General features: G+C 43.7%; 2 protein-coding genes across 3 annotated transcripts; both read left to right on the top strand.

Annotated features, from left to right (window-relative positions):
* Window positions 1-271: 271 nt before the first annotated feature.
* eif4enif1 (eukaryotic translation initiation factor 4E nuclear import factor 1) lies at window positions 272-10573 on the top strand. The gene is made up of 19 exons (XM_037490067.2): window positions 272-622; window positions 1197-1349; window positions 1661-1734; window positions 2455-2582; window positions 2740-3014; window positions 3406-3604; window positions 3744-3907; window positions 4623-4764; window positions 5199-5375; window positions 5826-6097; window positions 6512-6586; window positions 6904-7090; window positions 7539-7627; window positions 7831-7964; window positions 8208-8289; window positions 8422-8542; window positions 8630-8941; window positions 9064-9234; window positions 9439-10573. The coding sequence occupies exons 2-19, from the start codon at window positions 1248-1250 to the stop codon at window positions 9624-9626; spliced, it is 2892 nt and encodes a 963-aa protein (XP_037345964.2). The 5' UTR covers window positions 272-622; window positions 1197-1247; the 3' UTR covers window positions 9627-10573.
* A 1045-nt stretch (window positions 10574-11618) lies between these two features.
* On the top strand, window positions 11619-20265 carry patz1 (POZ/BTB and AT hook containing zinc finger 1). Of its 2 annotated transcripts, XM_037490484.2 has the most exons (6): window positions 11619-13047; window positions 13687-13750; window positions 13981-14152; window positions 15039-15197; window positions 17295-17468; window positions 17875-20265. In XM_037490484.2, exons 1-6 carry the CDS (start codon window positions 11813-11815, stop codon window positions 18357-18359), a joined length of 2289 nt encoding a protein of 762 aa, XP_037346381.2. In that variant the 5' UTR covers window positions 11619-11812; the 3' UTR covers window positions 18360-20265. The 2 variants fall into 2 exon arrangements, with proteins under 2 accessions (XP_037346381.2, XP_037346384.2); XM_037490487.2 differs by lacking the exons at window positions 15039-15197; window positions 17295-17468 and having other exon boundaries at window positions 11620-13047.
* The last annotated feature ends 452 nt before the right edge of the window (window positions 20266-20717 follow it).

Here is a 20717-nt window from a genome sequence, read left to right as displayed (position 1 = left end):
GGCGGCAATGATTGAGGAACAAATCAGGCAAACCCCAAGATAATGAGTAGCTGTTCTAAAAAGTGCCTTTTAAATTTTCTAAATTTAGTGTAATTCAAACACCCCCCAATCAAATGAGATTTTCTACCACAGTTTTTATAGCTGCAAAATAATAATTTACTACCAACACGTGATTGCCATAGTATTGTTTAAATATGAGGATACATCACGGCCAACCCACGCAGGACTATATAAAATTCTACAAAGGCGCGATGGGCACGATGTAATCTTTCCGAGGACCTTCTTAAAGCGGTGATCAGAGGAAAATTGCTGCTACGACTTAGAAAACAGAGAAAGAGCAGACAATCATTTGAGATTACACAGTCACTTTGTGAATTAATTTGTTGCCTGGACTCGTGTTATTTTGTTTAGTTACCCCAGTATCTTGTGCTTCAGCTGATATTACTACAACATCTCTACCGGTTTACGATTTTAGTAGTCGCTGGGTGGGCTTTATCCCTATTTTCCCAGCTAGTTAGCTAGCTAGCTAAAGGTGCTAGGTTAGCTAGCTAGCTAACTAACTATCGTCAACTGCCGCTGCCTGGTCGTTAGAGACCCGTGTTCCACGCAACATTTAAATTGAGTAAGTTGGTTGTTTGTGTTTCATTAAACTTACTTTCTTAGCTAGCCGTTTCTACACTTTTTACGTATGATAATCTGGACAATATTCCGATTGAACTCTCAATTGTGTTGGAGCCTAGCTTAGCTAACCAAAATCTTGTACAATTGTTAGCGTAACGTTAGTTTCCTGAAACCGATACGATGATTAATGAAACGTTAGTAACTAATTGGCATCACGTTCTGTATTTCTTAACGGCTTCTGTCAGTGTCCAGATAGCAACTTGACCAGAAATTGTTCAATTGACGCCAAGGCTAGGTAAATAATGGTAATTGACGTGTCACGTCTCATGTCACCGGTCTGGGGCTGTTGTCAATTAACTTGCTAATTGCCCTGTAGCGTTTGATGACACAGTCCACATGTAAGTTAGCCTTACGTTAGGTCAAGTTTATTGAACATATTTTGTTCTTTGCGCATGTATGAGGACAGGTTGCTTTTCTCATGTATTTTTCGAACAAGTTTAGTTTCTTTTGTATATCATTAAGCCTATATTGTCCACATCTGATGTTTTAAGTGTTCTTCAATTTGTTTACATCAGGAACCATTTATTTGTTGGGCTGGAGGTAGTTTGTTCGGCCTGAACTCGGTCATGGAGAACAATGCTTGTGTCGAGCAGAAGAATGATGATGGAGATGCTACTGTGGACCAAGATAAGCAGCCAGCATCCACAGCTCCTTACAGATACACCAAGGTGATGAGAAATGCCTGCAATGAAATATAGTAGCCATTAAGCATACTTTTTAATGCCATACAAACCATTAGTTTACTGAATATGCTGCACTGGATGATATATATATGCATGTACTCTACACACAGCATTGTGAATATAAAGCAAGCTGTTATATTAGTCATCATTTATTAATTCTAGCATATTGTCACTGTACTGTTGCACTGCTGTAATATTGTATGCACTTTAGTGAGCGACTATTGCCCCCCAAGTCAGGATCCTGGTATGTTGATTCATACCTGGCCATTAAAAATGTCTTCTCAATTATTTTACAGGAGGATCTTCTGAAAATAAAAGAACTGCCAGTCTCAAATGAAAGGCCAGAATGTCTTTCGGAGAAATATGACAGGTAAGAATGAATTAACCAAAAAAAGTTAGACTTAAATCGCTGTCTGCTTTTGTCATATGGTGAACTTAAGTAGAGAAAACAAGGATTACATTTCAGATGCTGGAGTTCATTATAAAAGCCCATTTCTCTGCATGCTTCTGAAGTTGGAGCACATCTGAGCATATCAATTAAAGAGTGCATCAAGGAAAGTCCTTTCCAATTGAAATGTTAATTGGTTATGTTCATAACCTCAAACAAGTTTTGGTGGTCCCAAAATATCATCAGGATTTGCTCATACTTTGTGGCATATACTTCAATCTTGAATGGTCAAATTCATTTAATTTCCAAAGGTATTGACTGACTATTAAAATGACTATTTAAAGATCTGGTGTAAAATCTTGTATAGAACAAATGTTTGGTTTAATCACTTTTTAAAATATTGTGCAAATTACTTTCATTAGGCGTTGCTTCAGAAGATGTGTTATCTAAGCTATGAGTTTTGGTTTTTGCTTGCTTATTTAAGACATTGTATTACTGTTTTTGTTTAAAATCCAGTTACTGGTTTTGGATCATGTTTTACTAACTGCAGTTGTTGGTTTATTAGTCTTTCTAATTCATGTATTGAGGCAACGGTTACATAATCTTTTACTCGGGGTGCAAATTTATTTTTTGTGCATTCTTTGTCTTTGGTTGGCTGGTTGAGTGTGTTTTGTAATTGTGTTGAATGATATTTTGATACAGTGATGGTATCTGGGACCCTGAGAAGTGGCACGCCTCTCTGTATCCCACTTCAGAGCGCAACTCTCCAGTGGAAGGTTTTAAAAAGGACTGTGTGGATGACAGAGTTCCTTTGAAACGAAGGATTCCTGGTAAATGACAAGTCAGATTTGAACAAACACATTAATCAGCTTCAAATCAAGTAATTAGGCTAAATGATATTGTATTCATAATACAACAGGGTCATTGTTTTAGTTATGTGACCGTTGGTGTCAAACATCTAAAGCCAAATTAATTTGTTCTATTCAGATCCTCGAGAGCGTTTAAAGGAGGATGATCTGGATGTCGTACTGAGCCCTCAGCGACGCAGCTTTGGAGGTGGATGTCAAGGCAACGCTGCACTTCCACCCCACGCCCGTCGCCCAATTAGCCCCCTGGAAAATAAGGAAAACGAGAGTCTTCGTCTCGGAGGGGCACGCAGAATCGGCAGTGGCCGCATAATTGCGGCCCGAGCCTTTGAGAGAGAACCCCGTGTGGAGAAAGAAAGGGAACGTGAGAGAGACTTTAAGGATAAAAGATTCAGGGTTGGTGTTCATTGCTTTTAGTCCATCCATAATGTAGTATTTCCCTGTAGTGATTGGACAGAGGCATTCAGTGCATTGAGGTTAGCATTTCTTTAAATGTTTATGTAAGTAGTAGTGCCAAGAAAGAGTTTAGCCAAATTTCATCTAGTCTGTTTCTAGTTTATCTAACAAACTTGCACAAATTAACTTTAAACTATTTTTTCACAATAATTTTGGGGCACTTGAGTGTTTAGAAAATCGAAAAGAACGCTCACCTTTGATTTTAGGAGCATGCTTCTTGGAAGCTTAGCTTAATTTTAAGAATGGTCTCATTCAATTAATCAATTATTGAATGTGTAGTTTTATCAATTTTTACAGGGTTAAATATTCTACATATTCTCGTCATCTGCAGAGGGATTTTGGTGACAAACGGGTGTTTAGTGAAAGAAGAAGGAATGACTCTTATGCAGAAGAGGAGCCAGAGTGGTTCTCTGCAGGTCCCACCAGCCAGTCTGAGACAATCGAGCTCATTGGCTTTGATGACAAAATCCTGGAGGATGATAAGCGCCGGTCCAAGCGGTCAAGGAAGCGGGCCGAGTCCATAAGAGAAGGCATGTCAAAGCATAAAGTTACTTTTTTTTTTTCTTCATGCATTTTGTACAACCCAACTTCATGGTATTATAACTTCCTGCTGTCATGACATCAGGGATACTGAGAAATTGTGCTTAGATTAATTTTGTTGTTATGCAGCAGTTGAATGTAATGGTGGACAGGCAGATGCACGAGATGCAGCTGTGCAGTCAACTGCTGATCAGGAGGTTCCTCACCCTGATGTCCTGCCCGAGCAGACAACTGGAGACTTTGACTTCAATGAATTCTTCAATCTGGAGAAGACCATGCCAGGGCTGGCCTCTGTAAGTTTTGGGCTGCACTTGGTGGTTTTATTTTATTTTCTATGTTGTAATGTCACAAATTGGATAGCGTCTAAATGCCCCGTTGCCTGAAATTTACTTCTAATCATTATACATTTTTAACAGTAGAGGTTTTCAAGTGTTTGTCCCACTCCCTCAAACAAACTTGCTGGACATTTTATTATTTATACAATAATTGGAAAGAATTTGGACACCTAATTGGCAGTTTTGGCACAATTGTTACCTGTACGATTTTATTATCTGCTCATGAGAAGTCATGTAAAAAGTATTTTTAAAGTGCCAATTTGGCAGATGCTTTGTCAGCACAAGATTACCTCTGCTGCTGCGGCGGCTGGTGCTGGTGATTATCTTTGAATGTTGCACTTTTCCTATGAACTGACCACTGCATGGGGTTGATTTTGGGTTAAAAAGGTATCAGCACTCCGAATTTATGCCCATCATTACAGCAATACTAGACTTTCTCATTTGAGAGTAGAGTAGAACAGAGTATAAACAATGAGAATCTGCAAAGAGCCTTGCATTTGATAGTATTTGCCTGTATTCTTGACACAGGCACATACTGTGCCAAATTGATGGATTTTTTTGGGGGGGGGAGAAACAGCCTAAACGTAAGTTCCACTTTTTTCCCTTGGATCTTTTTTTGCCTGCTGTTTTTGTTTCTCACTGTTTCTCAGGCTCTTTTCTTTCTGTCTTGCAGATGATAGAAGATGTTTTGGGAGAGGGTCCTGTATCGGCTAGTCGCTTCAGTCAGTGGTTCTCCAACAATAACTTGAGCCCGTCAGGCAGCCGTTCCAGCAGTCTGAGATCCACTCCACATGAGGAACTGGAGAAACTTGCAGGTAATTTGATTTCCTCAACAGTTTTATGAAATGATGTAATCTGAAAATGGACCATCTTTGAAGCAGTTTCTTCACATGAAAACTGTTCACATCAGTGGCCTTTTTGCAAATGGGTTTATAGTAGAAGGATCATTTCATGGTTGATTTCTGGAGATTTTTGCATTGAGATTAAATCCGATAAGACAGGAGTTGGCAGAGTACAACTCCCCTATATTTAAAGTGGGCAAGTCTGATCTACAGCAGACGGTACGCCACTGAAAAAATGTTTAACCGTGATCTGGGATGTTGCATTTAAATCCACTTCATTGGAGTATTCTTGTTTCTTTACCATATCACTCTCCTGCTATTCGATTACTAATCTGTTAAATTCTTGCTTTGTAATTGCATTGTTTCGGTGTCAGATGTTCTAAGACTAGTCTTTTGCCCCTCTGAAGGGTTTGAGCAACGCGGCTCGTCCTCCAGCCAAGGCCCAGCCTCTTACTTCACACCTATTCAGCCATCAGAGTGCAAGGAGAAGGTGGACATCCTGGACCTGCTTCACAAGGCCAAAATAGATTTGAAGCCTCTTCTCTCCACCCTGTCTGTCAACAAAGCTCGGCTACGGGAAAGCAGTGAGTGTGAAAATATACCGTGACGCAACTATCTGTGAATATACTATTGTACGAATACTGTTGGGCAATATTGCTCAATTTGAGCAGGATTGATTTAATATTAGGATTAAGTGTTGACTATAGTACGCAATAATTTTTTTTGGGAAGAGGAAATTGATTGGACCAACTGTAGCCCTACATTTTAAAATAAAATGTACACGCTCATATTTGCTCTCGTATGCACACAAGTACACCTTTTATCTGATTAAACAAGCAAACACTGAATGCTCAAGCAAAAAATATCAGGAATCAGGAAACGTTTATTGCCATAATATGTTGGACATACATGGAAATTGTCTTGGCGGTTGGTGCATGACGGAAGACAGTACAATAATGACAACATAGTGCAGCAATAAGATAACTTGTTTTTGTTTTAAAGTGTGCTGGATAAAGTTGACCATCTTTCCTCAGCTAACTGTGGCGCGGTGCTCTCTCTAGAGGAAGTGGAGGGAGAAATGAAGGGAATGAAGCTTGGCTCAGGACCACAAGTCCGAAAAGTGGCGCCTCCTCAAAGAGGGAATGGCACGCCCTTCATGGCTCAACATTTAGAGGAAGCGTTAACTGGGGGCTCCAGCGCCCGTCCACACTCCCGTGACACAGATATGTCTGCCTTTAATAAACTAGTCAGCAGCATGAAGGCAAGTGGAACTCTGCCAACTCACCCCAAAACAAGCACAAACAGCGTAAGTATTTGGTTTTTAATCTATTTTGTGATGTGAGCAGTTACTGGATACGGAGACGAGATGTATGTGTGCGGCCATTCCTACAAATGCAAATCATTGTGATGCTGCGTTCAAGCTTTTCATTACAACCATCAAGCACATTTTGAAATGTCATGGACAAACAAGACAGTGATGGGCATAAATTTGTTTAAAGGTTTTGGAGGGTTTTTTTTAAGTGTTTGAAAGCAAGTGTCTTTTTATGCAAGTAGGTCAGTTTCTGAATTTTAATAGTGATAAATATACATCTGTATCCAAAATCTTGCCTGACTTGCATGAGGGACGTTTGCTTTGACACACTTCTACTACGTGACGTTACTGTGATGGCGTTTTTGAGTGCGTTGCGGCCGTCACATTTTGTTTCCGTGTACAATGCAGCAACCTTCAGATCCGGCGGTGGTGACAATGTCTGAAGCCCACGGGCCTCCTCAGCAGCAGAAAAATATATTTCAGGTATGTCTACTATCTACTGCTGATGAATGTACAGGCTAGAGGTATTCAAATTTACAGTGAATTATTTTTAAGAGTCTGGCTGTGTGCAGAGTATATGGGTCCATCTGGGTCGGAGTAGGTCATTTTACTACAGGCTTCTGATTCTATGACTGTGGTGTCCTACAGAGGGCGTAAACTGAAATGCTAATTATTGGAGGGATTTGATGGGAGAAACAAATTCTCCAGCCCGTATTATATGGAGAACTCTTTTAAAGCCCAACTGGCAGATCAATACATTGTGACCCCTTTGGAAATGTATATGCGTGTTTGTATTGTAGGCGCTTTTGGGAGGTTCTGCTCGTAGTCGCTCTCCAACACTTCTCAGTAATCTGTTGGCAAACTCTGAGGGCCCCACAAGCACTGCCCCGCTGCATGGACTGCTACACAAGGGCCCCTCGCCCCCCCTCTTTCCACAAAGGGCCCCCTCACCGGACTACTACAACAGTCGAATGCATCCTCCAGCAGGTAATTCATTCAGAAAAGTAATGGGTTACAGTAAAACGATGGCTTGGAATGGGAAAGAATGTCCACTTCATGCATTGACATTCTCAACAAATACATGTTTATTTCTGAATGGGTAAAGTGTAAGTATTTGGACTTTTGTGGGATCCCAAATGTTGTTGTTTTTTATGACTAATTTGTCAGCGCTGCCTCCACCAGTGATAATGCAACCTGGACTATATTAAACATGTAGCATTGACCCGGTCTGTGAGAAGATGTCACAGAAATGTTGATTGACACAAATCTCAAAGGCTGTTATGCTGGATTGACGAAAGTAGTGAGGCTCAATGTAGTTTTTTTTTATTTTTAAGATGGCTGTGCTGGGCCTATAGTTATTTAAACATCAAATATCTTAATCAATCTGCTGTTGGTTGAGCTGGATCATAGTTATCTCTCTCCCTCTTTCCTCAAGGTTTCACTGTTGGTCATCAGCCCGTGCTGCCACAGCACTATGCTGAAGTCCACAGGTCTATGAGCCCTGGATCTGCTACACAGCAACAGGTGACCTGAATGTCTGCACACAGTGAACTTGGATTATTGGCTTTATTGTTTGACTGAAAATATATTTTACACACTTGGCTTTTATATCAGATATTTAATAAAATACCTAATTTTCGCTCCCTTTACAATTTTGATATATATAGTTTTAGTGAAACTGAAATGCCAAGCCGCATGAAAAATGAAAATGTATTTTGTTTGACCAGATGAGGTTGCTCTCCATGCCTGTGAACCATGCAGAACTGGAAGCTCTGGCATTTCAACAAGACCTCGCTCTACATGGCCACCCCTCATTCCAGTCGGGCTACAAACCTCCACAGGACAAATCTTTTCGAAATAGGTTAGTTTCTGAGAGGAAACTAAGATACTTTGATAAAAATATCATTAGATACTAATGTGTCAAGAACCGATTGGGCCAAGTGATTGGAATGACCTCTTAGTGTAATCTCTGCTTATAAAAGCAGTGGTTACAATTTTTTCTTGTTTCTCCGCGTTGTCTTGAAAGTATGCACCATAACCGGATGACGTGGCCTATTTAGTGGGGGGGGGGTTTCGTTGCGTAAGATGTGCTTGTGATCCACAGACTGCAGCGTGTGAATCACTCCCCTGGTCCCGGACCCCCGCCCGCTGAAAGAAACTCCCCAGGCAATGCTGTCACCAGCATGGTGAGTGAAGACTTCGTCCACCCAGCTGTCATTGTTCGGACATATCCTGTGACGTTGGACTTTAGTCTGTAATCTCCAAACACGTATTGGTATTACTAGAATAAATGTTAATTTATTTTTTGTTCCCTACAGTTGTCCCCGTCGTTCACACCGACATCTGTGATCCGCAAGATGTATGCGACAAAAGAGAAAGGCAGAGATGAACCATCAAGTCGTCTGGAGATGAAGGAAGAGGCAGCAGGATACACTCGAGGTTGTACAAAGCGTTGGCCTTTACCTGCCAGTTCCTGATCATAAATGTTTCAACACTAATATTGCAATTTGGGTTATGGGATTACAGATGGCAGCTCACCAAATCTATACCTGGAGGGGATGGATGGTAATGCCGCCCAGTCCGGTGGCGTTAAGGCTGGTTCACACACTTTACAAAGCAAGGACCATGAGCGTCTCAGGCCTGTCTCTGCTGGACAGCACGTGCCCACCATGGTACCTCCGGGATCCTCGTCTTTCCCGCGTCCCATCTATCCCGTACCACTGCTATCGCATGTACCTATGGTGCGCCCTCCTCCCCAGCTGCACCCTACTGTGGTTCAACGAATGCTGGCGCAGGGTATCCAGCCCCAGCAGCTAGGACCTGCTCTTGTGCAGGCAGGTTAGTGCTGGTTTATTCATTTTATCCACACATCTCTACACATGTTATTTAATTCTGAATTCATCTTATGCTACATTTTTAACCTTGATGATACTGATGGAAGTCTTAATTCTACACACCAGGTATATTTCCAACACATGTTGACCTCGCCCAACTTCAAGGCTTGCCTCCTGCCCTGCTTGGACAACAGCTGTACCCTTTAAGTGCAACAGGACATACACTTCTACCTCCTAGAGCAAATACTCAAATGCAGTTGGCAGTAATGCAGCAGCAACTTCAGCAACAAAGACAAAGTGAGTGGAAGTCAAATATTACTACTAGGTATGCGCGTGTGCTATAGGAAGCATTGCATTGTCTCAAGTGTTTTGATTACTGCCACAGATCCTGTAAATGGATTTTACTTTTATATCTTTAGGTAAGATCAGTGACACAATGTGACCGAATATGAATGTGACAAATATTGTTTGCATTAAATGGTCCTTTTTGCCCCTCTCCAGTGCATCCAGGCATCTCCGGCCTTCAGTCACAGAGCCATGGCCCTCACCGGACAAATGGCTCCCAGCAACACGGGGGCCCCAACCCCCCAGGCCTCGCCAAGTGGTTTGGCTCTGACGTGCTAGAACAGCCACTACCCTCCATGCCGGCCAAGGTCATAAGTGTCGATGAATTGGAGTTCCGACCATAAGAAAATAAAGACTGCTGGAAGAGAGTTTTTTTCTTTTTTCTTTTTTCTTTGCCCATCTCCACCTCCTTGTTACCATAGAAATGTGAAGTTTAATTTGATAGACGTTGCACGGACCTGGACATTCTAACCTTGCCGTGCTATGTTTTCAACCTTGAAGTCACTGTTTTTTGAAGAAGCGTATCAGCAGAAAAGGGAAGATGAATAATGGCGATATGTTTTTTTTGTTGTTGTTTTTTGTATTAGGCTCTGCACAGTAAATAATGTATAGGCCCAATTGTACAGACCATGGGAAATAATTGTATTCTCCCTGTATATAGCTATCCTTTTTCTTTTTGGTGGAAAGGGGAAGTTGAAACTATTCCACAGTTCAACTGAAAATTGTGAGACAAAGTCCCCAAGAGCTGGTAGCATTCCTTTGTCTAGTCCAAATTTAATTTCACTCACTGAACTGCTCAAAGTGCTACTGCTAGTGAGAAATATGGAATTGATGAGTAGCTTCATTGTGTACTCTCCGCTTCTGTGGCTAGTGGCCCTTTTCTGTAGATGTGATTGGCTGGAACATTTCAAGACAACTTTGGGGGATGCAGTGGGCGTTGGTTGTGCCTTTTCTTTGTAGTTTGTTTTTCCTTCCTTAAACTGTATCCTCCTATCCAACCTGTCACTGGGGGGTGGGGGGAGGGGGGGGCAACACGGCTCACAATGTCTTTCTTTTTTTTAGGGTGGTTGGGATGCAGTTGGTTTATGTGCTATTAAGTTATAAAAAGCACAAATAGAATTAATAAATAAAATTGATAAACACAATTTGCTGATTGTTTTTTCATGTATTAATAGTGGCCTCTAAACTCTACTGTATTAGATGAGCTAAATGGCCTAATATATCCCCCACAATGCTACAAACCAGGTTTCGTGGTTAACTGTTGAAATGACTGGAGTCCCTTTTGCGTTTTGCGTTAGCTCTAGTTTTGGTAAAATTTCTCTACTACCTTAATCTTAATGTAAATTCGTGGTAGTTTTTAAACCTCAGATTGTGCTTTAAATATGTACCGGTTTAAGTAACCACTGTAGATCTAAACTTAAACACGCAACCAAAGACTGCCTCCTTTTCTACTGCTTTACTTACTAGTGAACATGCTGGAAGTTCTCACCGGTTCTTTCGAATCATCAGAAATGCTTGTAGAATGTGAGTAAACCACTTATTGCACATCAGGATATTTGGTAATATGCTTGTACTAGTTACCTGCTTATTTGGTTAAAGTAGAGCGCTCTAGACTATTTAATTTCAAAGCTGATGTGCGTGACCCAGATATTAAGAAATTGAGAAATGTGACACATTTTGAAGTTTCACAAGGCTCCTTGTCCATTTAGAACGTCTTGGGCACATTCTTAGATCAAATTGACCAATTTGTAACTTATTTTTAATTAAATGTCAAAGCCCATCAACGCCTTTTTGTTGACTTCGGTGGTTTTTGTTTTTTTCAGCCCTTGCTGGTGCAATGGCTGTTTATTATATAATTGAAGGCGCTGCCGTGTCTAGTAATTGATCTCTACGATTTAATAATGTCCTAATTCTAAAGTATGTGCAGTAACGCGTGCAGGTCTTTGCATCTCACGGACACCTTTTGTTCTTGTAGACAATCCGGAGCGTAACACCCCCCCCCCCCGTACAGTATGAGAACCCTCTACACGCGCAGAGGAAGGGGTGGGTGGGGGGGTCTTTATTTGTGGTTGGGTGGGGGAGGGGTTTCCCAAACCGAGCAGGCAGGAAGAGACCTGTGCGTTAAACGTTTCGGCTCGAGAGACGTGAGAGGCGCGCGCCCCCCCCCCCCCCCCGCCAGGACTCTTAAGTTACCGCTCCGACAGCCATTACCACGACAGACTCGTTTCAGACAAATACACCCCCCACCCCCGAAAACATTTTTCAACCACACACGAGCGCGGCCCCCCCCCCCCCCTCCTTTCCCCGCCCCCCCCACCCCTCAAGAAAACCAGGGTCAAAGTTCACAGGAAGCTGGGGGGCTGCCATTTTTCCCTGCTACTGCTAACGTTTAACGTTAGATGCTAAAGCGACGGGGAGGGGCGGTTGGTTTTGGGTGTTTTTCTAGCTAGCTGACACCAACGGCTCGGAAAAAGGCGTCATTTCTCGGACCTGTCGTCGCTAACAACCGTTGTTGTTGGATGCATTCGGCATGGAGAAGGTAGCGGAGCCGTCTTGGACTTCTTCGTACACCTATCAGGTGAGCAAGCACAGTGCGGAGATGCTACACAACCTGAACGTTCAGAGGAAAGATGGAGGCAGGTTCTGCGACGTGATCTTGCGCGTCGGCGAGGAGAGCTTCCCCGCGCACAAAGCCGTGCTAGCCGCCTGCAGCGAGTATTTCGAGTCGGTCTTCAGCCGACAGGCGGAGGTCGACGGGGACAACAGGGAGCTGGAGATGCACACCATCAGCCCCAAAGTTTTTAAAGACGTCTTGGACTTCGCCTACACCTCCAGGATCGTGGTGCGACTGGAGTGCTTCCCCGAGTTGATGACAGCTGCCAAGTTTCTGCTGATGCGCTCGGTCATAGAGATCTGTCAGGAGGTCATCAAACAGTCCAACGTGCAAATCCTCGTCCCGACCCTGCGCGGGGGAGACGCCAGCCTTTTCCAGGCCGCGGGGGCCGCGGAGCTGGGTTTCCCGGGGGCGCAGCAGGACGTCGCGAACGGAACGGCGATGCTGGTGAACGGGCAAAGCTTCGCGAACGGCGCACAGACGCACTTGGACGGCGGCGGAAACCCCGCCGTCGTGTTGCTGGAGGAGGGCGGCGGAGACTCGTCGATGCCGATTCTGGAGCCCGTCGGGGGACTGTGCGCCGTCCCGTCCGCGGACACGTTCCAGCACGACGCCGGCTCCAAACGCCACCGCGGGAGACCCAAGAAAGCCGGCGGCGTGGCGCAGGCTGTGCTCTTGCACGGCGGCGCGCAAAAAGACATCGTGCTGTATCCTTGCGGGACTTGCGGCAAAGCTTTCACGGAGGCTTCGCGGTTGAAGAACCACGAAGCGCAGCACGGCGCTCACGGCGGCGACAACCATAACGTCAACAGCGTCGCGGACAGCCTGTCGGCCGCGGGCATTTCTCTGATGGCTCACTCCGGTCTGATGGAAAACGGGCTGCTGCTACACGGCGGACTGACGCTGGACAACGGCCGCAAACGGGAGAGGACCAGGCGGCACGTCGGCTGTGACATTTGCGGTAAAGTCTTCCGCGACGTGTACCACCTGAACCGACACAAGCTCTCCCACTCCGGAGAGAAGCCGTACGCGTGTCACGTGTGCGGGCTCCGGTTCAAGCGCAAGGACAGGATGTCGTACCACGTGCGCTCCCACGACGGGTCGGTCGGCAAACCGTACGTGTGCCAAAGCTGCGGGAAAGGCTTCTCGAGGTAAGATCACGTATTCACGAGATGTGTTTTTGGAGGACTCACGATGCGTCTTACAGGTGCAGCTCCATGTGTACCTGAGATGCAGGTGGAGGGAGTCGTTTAGCCGCAGACAAAGCGTTGCAGTAAAGCTATAGCACAAGGAAGAAGTTTTGTTCTGCTCTTGTGTGCAGAATGCTGTCAGTCAGCTTTTTGAGATGCACGGACAACAGGAGGGTTCTATTCGATCATTAGGTGCACCCAAAAGTAGTACATTAGTTACGCTAAGTCCTTCTTCTGAGTCGGTACTCATTGATGGAGAGCGCTCATGGTTACTTTCAAACGTTGTCCTTCCCAAACCTAAGAAAATCCTGCTGAACTGTTACTTAGTGACTCAGAAGTGACAACCTCTCAGACCAGTATCCCAGGCTCAGTGCTGTCAGGCCTGGCTGCAGACTCACTGTCTCCATCTACTGCTCTGGAGGGTATAATACATGCAGATAATACATGTACAAATGTCGCAGGTACTTCTAGGGTAATTGCCAAAAAAATATATTTTCCTCCACGAGAGATGGTGGACGTTTTCTTCACCTTTGTGGTGAAGCGATTTGTACTGCACAAATTAAGAGGACAACAAATATCATTTTCTTTTTTTCCCACCAGACCTGACCACCTGAATGGACATATCAAACAGGTTCACACAACAGAGAGACCCCACAAGTGCCAGGTAACATTCAATACATACATACACACACACACACACACACACACATATATATATATATATATATATATATATATATATATATATATATATATATATATATATATATATATATATATATATATATATATATATATATATATATATATATATATATATATGCTTCAGCATTTCAGAGCATCTTCATATGATAAGTGAGAAATGTTTAAAAACGGGTTGTTTCTATATTTCAGATTTGTAATGCCTCTTTTGCTACAAGAGATCGCCTCCGTTCACATCTTGCATGCCATGAAGACAAAATCCCCTGCAAGGTCTGCGGCAAGTTTCTGCGGGCCGCCTACATGACTGACCACCTCAAGAAACACAGCGAAGGGACGCACAACTACTGTGGCATTTGTAACAAAGGTAGTTGTTTTAAATACATCAGCGTGCACCTCTCTCTTACAGGCTCTGAAACACCGGTGTCTCTTGTCCTTACAAATATGGGATGAAGTCGTGCACATTCGGAGGAAAGAAACAGCCGTGATCCAGTTTTGGTATCGGGCTGACTGCGTTGTGTTCCAATAGAAATGTCAGTCATGCTTTTGCAATTGATACAAATTTCACAAAGTCATTTAGTAAGTTTAATGTAAAATCAGTCCAAAACACGTAGGTTCTCCTGTTCCACCCTGAAGGCCGTCTGTCATGAGTGTGCCATAACAGTAAAAGCCTAACCAAAAAAAACTCCAATTAAAATAAAGATATCTCAGTATCTGTGATCGATTTGTCTAAACCATTCAAATATGTGTACATAGCTGAGGACAAGCGGACATGCACACAACATGAAATGCACACAACATGAAATGCACACAACATGAAATGCACAAAGCTGCAACTGAAATAATAATGGATTAAAGCGGATTAAAAAAAACATCAAAAGAAACAATAAGTCAATTAAATTCAAGACTGGAGAAAAGCGGAGGTAAAAATAAATAGATCAGTGGAGTAGATAAAGTGGCTGGTGCAATACAGCCTGAAGAAAACCATCAAAGAGCGAAACAAGAATAAAAGTGTTGTGATAATTTAAAAATATCTTAACAGTTCACTCTTTCTCACCTCACTGATTCTATAAAGAGAGAATAAAATTCCCCCTAAATTAATCCTCAATGTTCAAGAGTTGTCGTGGTCCAACCCACCGTGGCTTCTGACAGATCATGGACGTGCCCCCCCCCCCCCCCCCCGCCCCCCCCCCTCATAGTCAAGGCCTCGAGTCTGTCAAACAACTGCCTTGTTCTTTGTCCTCTGGTCCCAGGTTTCTCCACTGCGTCCTACCTTAAGGTGCATATAAAGACACACCACAGCTCTCCGCTCCCCCCCTCTGCCACAATGCACAGCTTCGCCGAGCCAAGGGGGGAGCTGCAGATGCACAACGGCACCCCTTACCACATGGGACGCCAGTGCTCAGTGGAAGGCAAGCAGCCGCCCGCCCTCCACCCCCCAAACTCATGTTTTTGGCTTCCATTTGCTCTGCTGCTGTGTGGGGAGCCGTGCTGCTGCATGGTTTGTGTGTGCACGCGTCCACCTCTGCTGCCAAGCCCTGCGCTCCAAAGTCTGCATTTTCATGTGCCGGTTGTCTTTCTCCTCGTTACCTGTCGATGTCGTTCATCCAGGGGGGAGGGAGGGGGGGGGGGGACCACAGAACCACAGCTTGAGGCATCTCCTATAAGGGTTAGGGTCGCTCGGCTCGTGTCAAAGGTTAGAGTTGCTAATTGGCTGTAGTTAACGAGCAGGGCAAATCTTATTGTAGAATGTCAACAGGCAGACAACTGCTTTACTCAGCTACAGTAGAAACCATGATAGTTATGTACTTTAGGTCAGAATACCCGCTACTATGTACAAATACAAAACTTGTACAAAACTTGCCCCGTTTCGAGACTGGAAATTGGTCCAAACGTTTCAAGTAGCCATCGTCACACATACGCATAAGTGAAGATGAAGAAGTTGTCTGGACCTCCTAGTGGGCGATTCTCTTCCACATCAACATGTATGATATGTGGAGTGCTGCTCTGTCATGCTGATGTGTGTGTCTGTCCAGCATGGCCATGGCATCGTATGGTGTACGTCTCTGCTTGGCCGCTCCATCGATGCACCGCGTTGCATGAGTGTTCCAACGTGTGCTCCATTCGCCCAGGATGCATTGCAACTCTGGTAGAACCAGTTGCATAGAGACAGTGCACATCAAACTGTGAGCCACAATTCAAATTAGGGGCAGGTTTGTCACATCTGTTGATTGCATTTGTAACTGACTGAATTATGGGAAATTGAAAAATGTGTTATCGTCCAAGTTATGGATTAACCTGACCGCTTCCTAGTAAATCATGAAAAACAATCATGGTGACTTCTTCTACTCCACCATGATGGCGTTTTGGTTGCAGGCTCATTAACATATGTTGATGATTTTTTTTTGCTGGTATAATCCTTCAATCAGTAAGCGTTTTTTGGCAGTATTTTCACCTTCTGCCCGGCTGGCAAAGAGCAAGTTGAGACTTGAGCAGCTAATTTGGAGTTCGTTGGTTAGCAGTTTCCTTTTGATCCAGGACATTAAAGTCAATGTTAGCTAACGTTTGTTAGCAGGTTTGAGACGAGACACACAATGGATTGTTGTTAGAGAACGACCAGACCGATATAATAGTTTGTTGAGTCATTCCCTGGTGAGTCACTACATGAACAGACCTCTTGTTGCTGTAGATTAAAAGGGTTTTCCACTGTGGACACTGACTGCTAACTGACTAGCTGATGTCTATCAGGTGCTAATGCTGCTCAGTCAGGCTCCGGGCAACAAGTTCCAGCCAAGCTAAAGGCTGTGGATATTTGAATGTTAATACAAATGGACTTAACACGGCTTAATATTAGGTGAACTTGGAAGTGGAGTTTGCAATCATTGGTTTTTACGATTCTGTTCTGTGATAAAACCATGATTTGTCCCTGGAGATGGCCACGTCCTGAAGTGTGTACTGTCACTATAATTATTCCAGTTTACATTATGCGTCATTTCATTTGTGAGAAATGTCATATCTGTAAGCATCATATTTGCTTATACACAGTATGGGCTTTTCTCACAGGAATATTATGACATGTCACAACAGATATTTAAACACACGTCCCAATATCCGCTGTGAGAAAGGTGTGCACTGAGATGGATGATTATGAATGTAGATTGTTGTTAAAATTGAAGATGAATTTCCTCTGTATTTTCACAAATACCACCTGTTGTACTCAATTATTTCAGTAACCATTTATGTTGCGCGTCGCCTAGTTCAGGAATGTTGTGTTTACCGGAAGACAAAAGAGGCTCATTAATAATTGTCTCACTAGTGACGTCACTCACTGAGTGGATTCTTTAAAACGGGCAAAACTGTCTATTTTGCTTTTGTTTACAAAAAGCATTCAACGTCCTGTTGATGAAATGAAGGTAATTCTATCCGTATGGTTTCCGCCGGCCTGTTATGTCTGCCCCCCCCCCCCCCCCCCCCTCCCCTTCCTTTCTCCCTGGCCGGGTGTCGTGTAGACCTGTGCGCCAGTCGCCACCTGCGTCTCACCTCGTCTGAGGGAGGGGGTCGCTTTCACGGACACCCAGTTCTTCCCCAGCCTGGCCCCCCAGAGCTGCTCATGGGGAAGGCAGGTGGGGGTCCGTATTTCTGGGATTGTCGCTCTGGCTTCCCCGTCCACGGGCCTGCCGCAGGTCAGTATAGTCCAGCAGCAGCAGCAGCAGGAGGAGGAGGAGGAGGGTGGGAGGGGGCGTGGTGCCAGCGGGGCCCGCTGGTTGGAAGAGCACCGCAGAACGGTCAGTGGACACTGGGCACATGGGCCGACATGGATGAATGTGTAGTGTGATGCAAACCGTTTTTTACTTTTATCAGATGACACAATTTGTTCTGCTTGTACTTGGTGCCTTTTCACTAAAGTACGAAATGCTTTAACTAGAGTGAAAGTTTTTTTTTTTAAACCATCTTTTAAAACTATTTACAAGCCATTTTTGCTAATCCATGCTTACCCTTCCTTCCAACCCCTCCCCCCCCCCCCCCCCCCCCTTTTTTTGGCCCCCTGTCTCCCTCTCTTCCCCCCTGTCCATGCGCTGCTTCCCACAGACGGGCAGGAAGACACGGGGAAATGTCCTCACCTGGAATCGGACGAATCGGATCCCTCGTTTGGGGAGTTGTCCAACGGGGACGAGCTTAAGTCTCCGCAGAAGCCCGACGGGCCGGAGCTGGAGACGTCGTCCTTATCCTGCAACGGAACCTCCGCCGAGGCCCCGGGCTCCCCGGAGCGCTCTAAAGCCAAGACGGATCCCGAGAAGAAGTTTACCTGTGGCATCTGCGGTCAGGCCTTTCGCACCAAGTCCTACCTCAACAAGCACCAGCACAGAGTCCACAAAGCCCAGAAGGCCCCGGGGGGGTCGGGGTCTGCGTCGGGCTCTAATGAGCTGTCCCCTTCCCTAAGCTCCCCGTTCTCCCCGCAGCAGAACATGTCCCTGCTCGAGTCTTTTGGCTTTCAGATCGTGCAGTCTGCGTTTGCGTCCTCGCTGGTGGACGCTGAGGCCGGTCAAAGTGGGATGGACTTTGGAGGGAAGTGACATATTTGCTAAAGTTCCTTTCCCCTCATTTGTAGGACAAAGCCGGGTCGCCCACAGAGGGACGCTCTGTATTTGGGACTAAATTTTTTCTGTTTGTTACGTGACTCAATGTGTTTCCAATATTTTGGCCGCAGACTGCCATGCGATTCCTACTTTTTCTACCTTCTCAGAGCATAAAGTGAGTGCACAGTGTTTAAATTTTCTTTTTCAGAAACAACATGAAGGTTTTATTTCCTTTATCTGAAGTGGATCTGTTGGAAGTTATGTTTGATAGTTTTTCTTTTGTTTTTTTGCCTTGTGTGTTCTTTGAGCTTTCTTGGCTGCACAAATGTTTCTTAATAGTGTCTTTTAAAAAAAAAAAAAAAAAGTTTTGACTTATTGTCTGTTAGCCCGCTTTATTTGCTTTACCCGGTAAATCAACTCTTGGCTGTTTCTTTGAACTTAATGCTCCACAATCCTTTCCTTTAAAAGCTGTACACAGATGTTCTGCTGCTGTGAAGATGGATTGTGTTTTTAATAGCAGGGTTTGGAGGAACATTCCTAAAAGGCCCACGACATGTTTCATGACTCGTTTATTGTGCTGGCACTAATGGCCCCAATTATTAATCCTAATTACGGTTAAGAAGCACTTTTAAAACATTTTGATGCAACTTTCAACAGTAACGGTTACAGCATCCACACAAAGTTGATCCGCCACCTTTAGAAGCTGGAAAAAGACGATTTTACTATATTGTGAATAAAATGACGGTATAGTGCTTGGTGGATTAATATAATTAATATTACCCCGAGTTCATTAGATATTTATTGTGTATTTTATCACCATCTAACTGAGCAGCTGTGAACTTTAAGTTGGTAAACTGATGTTTTAGCTGGAGGGATTTATTTATAATCGTTTGCATGGGAAAAGTTCTGAGAAGTAAGAAGAGGAAACCATCGTCACTAAAATGAAACATGCCTTGAGCTTGTTAGGAATGAGACCCCCCCCCCTCCCCCCCAAAATAACCATGTTTGCAAGCCTTGTTTGTTTGGTTCTAAGTAAACTGTACATTCAACAGGGACCAAGGTAAGGTATATTTTCAGTATATATTTTAAGAAATGTAGATTATATATTTTATTAACTTATTCGTGCCCTCAGTTTTGTGTACTTTTGTGTACAAAAAAGAATTGTCAGACAAAAAACTTGTGATTTTTCTCGTTTGGATCCTTTTTTACTAAATTATGATTAATTGATAAATGTTTCTATGTGTGTGTTGTGCAAAGGTTTGGGGGGGTTTTGAATAAGAGGTCAAGCTGTGCCCCAGCAGCCTCTGGACCTGTTGATGCTACTTTCAGCTCACTTTATGTCCCCTTCGTGTGCTGATGGTAGACGACGTGTCTTGTGTTTGCACTAATGGTAGCGAGGTTGATGCGCAAGTCATCCATCCCAGTGGAAACCATGACGGAATCCGTCCACGAGGGGGGGGGCTCATCTTTTCTAAGTTTGCTTCCATTAAAATGAAGCCTCATTTTCACACCGTTACGAGAACATTCTACGCTGATAAATGATTTGTGCATCTTCAGTTACTTATTAGAAAAATCCAACATACCCAACTACAAATTTATAATAAAAGGCAAAGTAAAATAATTCCAAATTTAAAATGTAATCATCTTGTATCTTATTGACTTCACACACATGTTGATTATCATCTTTTCTATTGTTTTTTTTCTTCCCTTTATTGATCAAACTGTGTGTGAGTGATTGTGTTTCTTGCTCTGTTTATTATTTGTGTTTAATTTAGGAGGTTCACTTCAGTACATTCCTTTATTATTTATGATTGTGTTGTGATTGTAACGAGTGTACATACCATTTGCATTCACATTCTATAAATATATATACACACATATATATATATATATATATATATATGAACCAACCAATATGATTGTGTTTGTCATGGGGGGTCCTGTACATTGATTTATACATTTCTTTAGTCCAGGGGTGTTAAGTTATGGCCATTTGAATGAAAGCGGGGGCGGAGCTGGGGGGCTGCAGGTCCCTCGCTGGTTGGGGGCAGTGATGGTTTCACAGTCGCTCACATCTTGACCAAGTTTCTTTTTTTTTTTTATTCCCTTTTCTGATCCACTCTGCACTAGTATTTACTCCTTAAAAGTGATGAGGGTTGTTTTTGTTCATGTTTAGTTGAAAGCAAGTGGAAGTAACGCTCCTTTGTTTGTGTTCTTTCACTCATGTTGGTACTCAAATGTAAAAGTTGTTTTTGTTGATTATTTAGGCCCCAATGTGTTTTCTTTCTGCTTTTGGTCCGTTGCAAAGTGCCTTCCAAATACTGATTGTGCACAGCAGTGGATTGAAGAAGGCCC

This window comes from Pungitius pungitius, chromosome 8, assembly GCF_949316345.1.
Source record: "Pungitius pungitius chromosome 8, fPunPun2.1, whole genome shotgun sequence".
In the NCBI taxonomy this organism is placed as follows: Eukaryota; Metazoa; Chordata; class Actinopteri; order Perciformes; family Gasterosteidae; genus Pungitius; species Pungitius pungitius.
The sequence above is the reverse complement of the archived record's forward strand: the minus strand, read 5'-3'. Positions and strand labels throughout refer to the sequence as shown.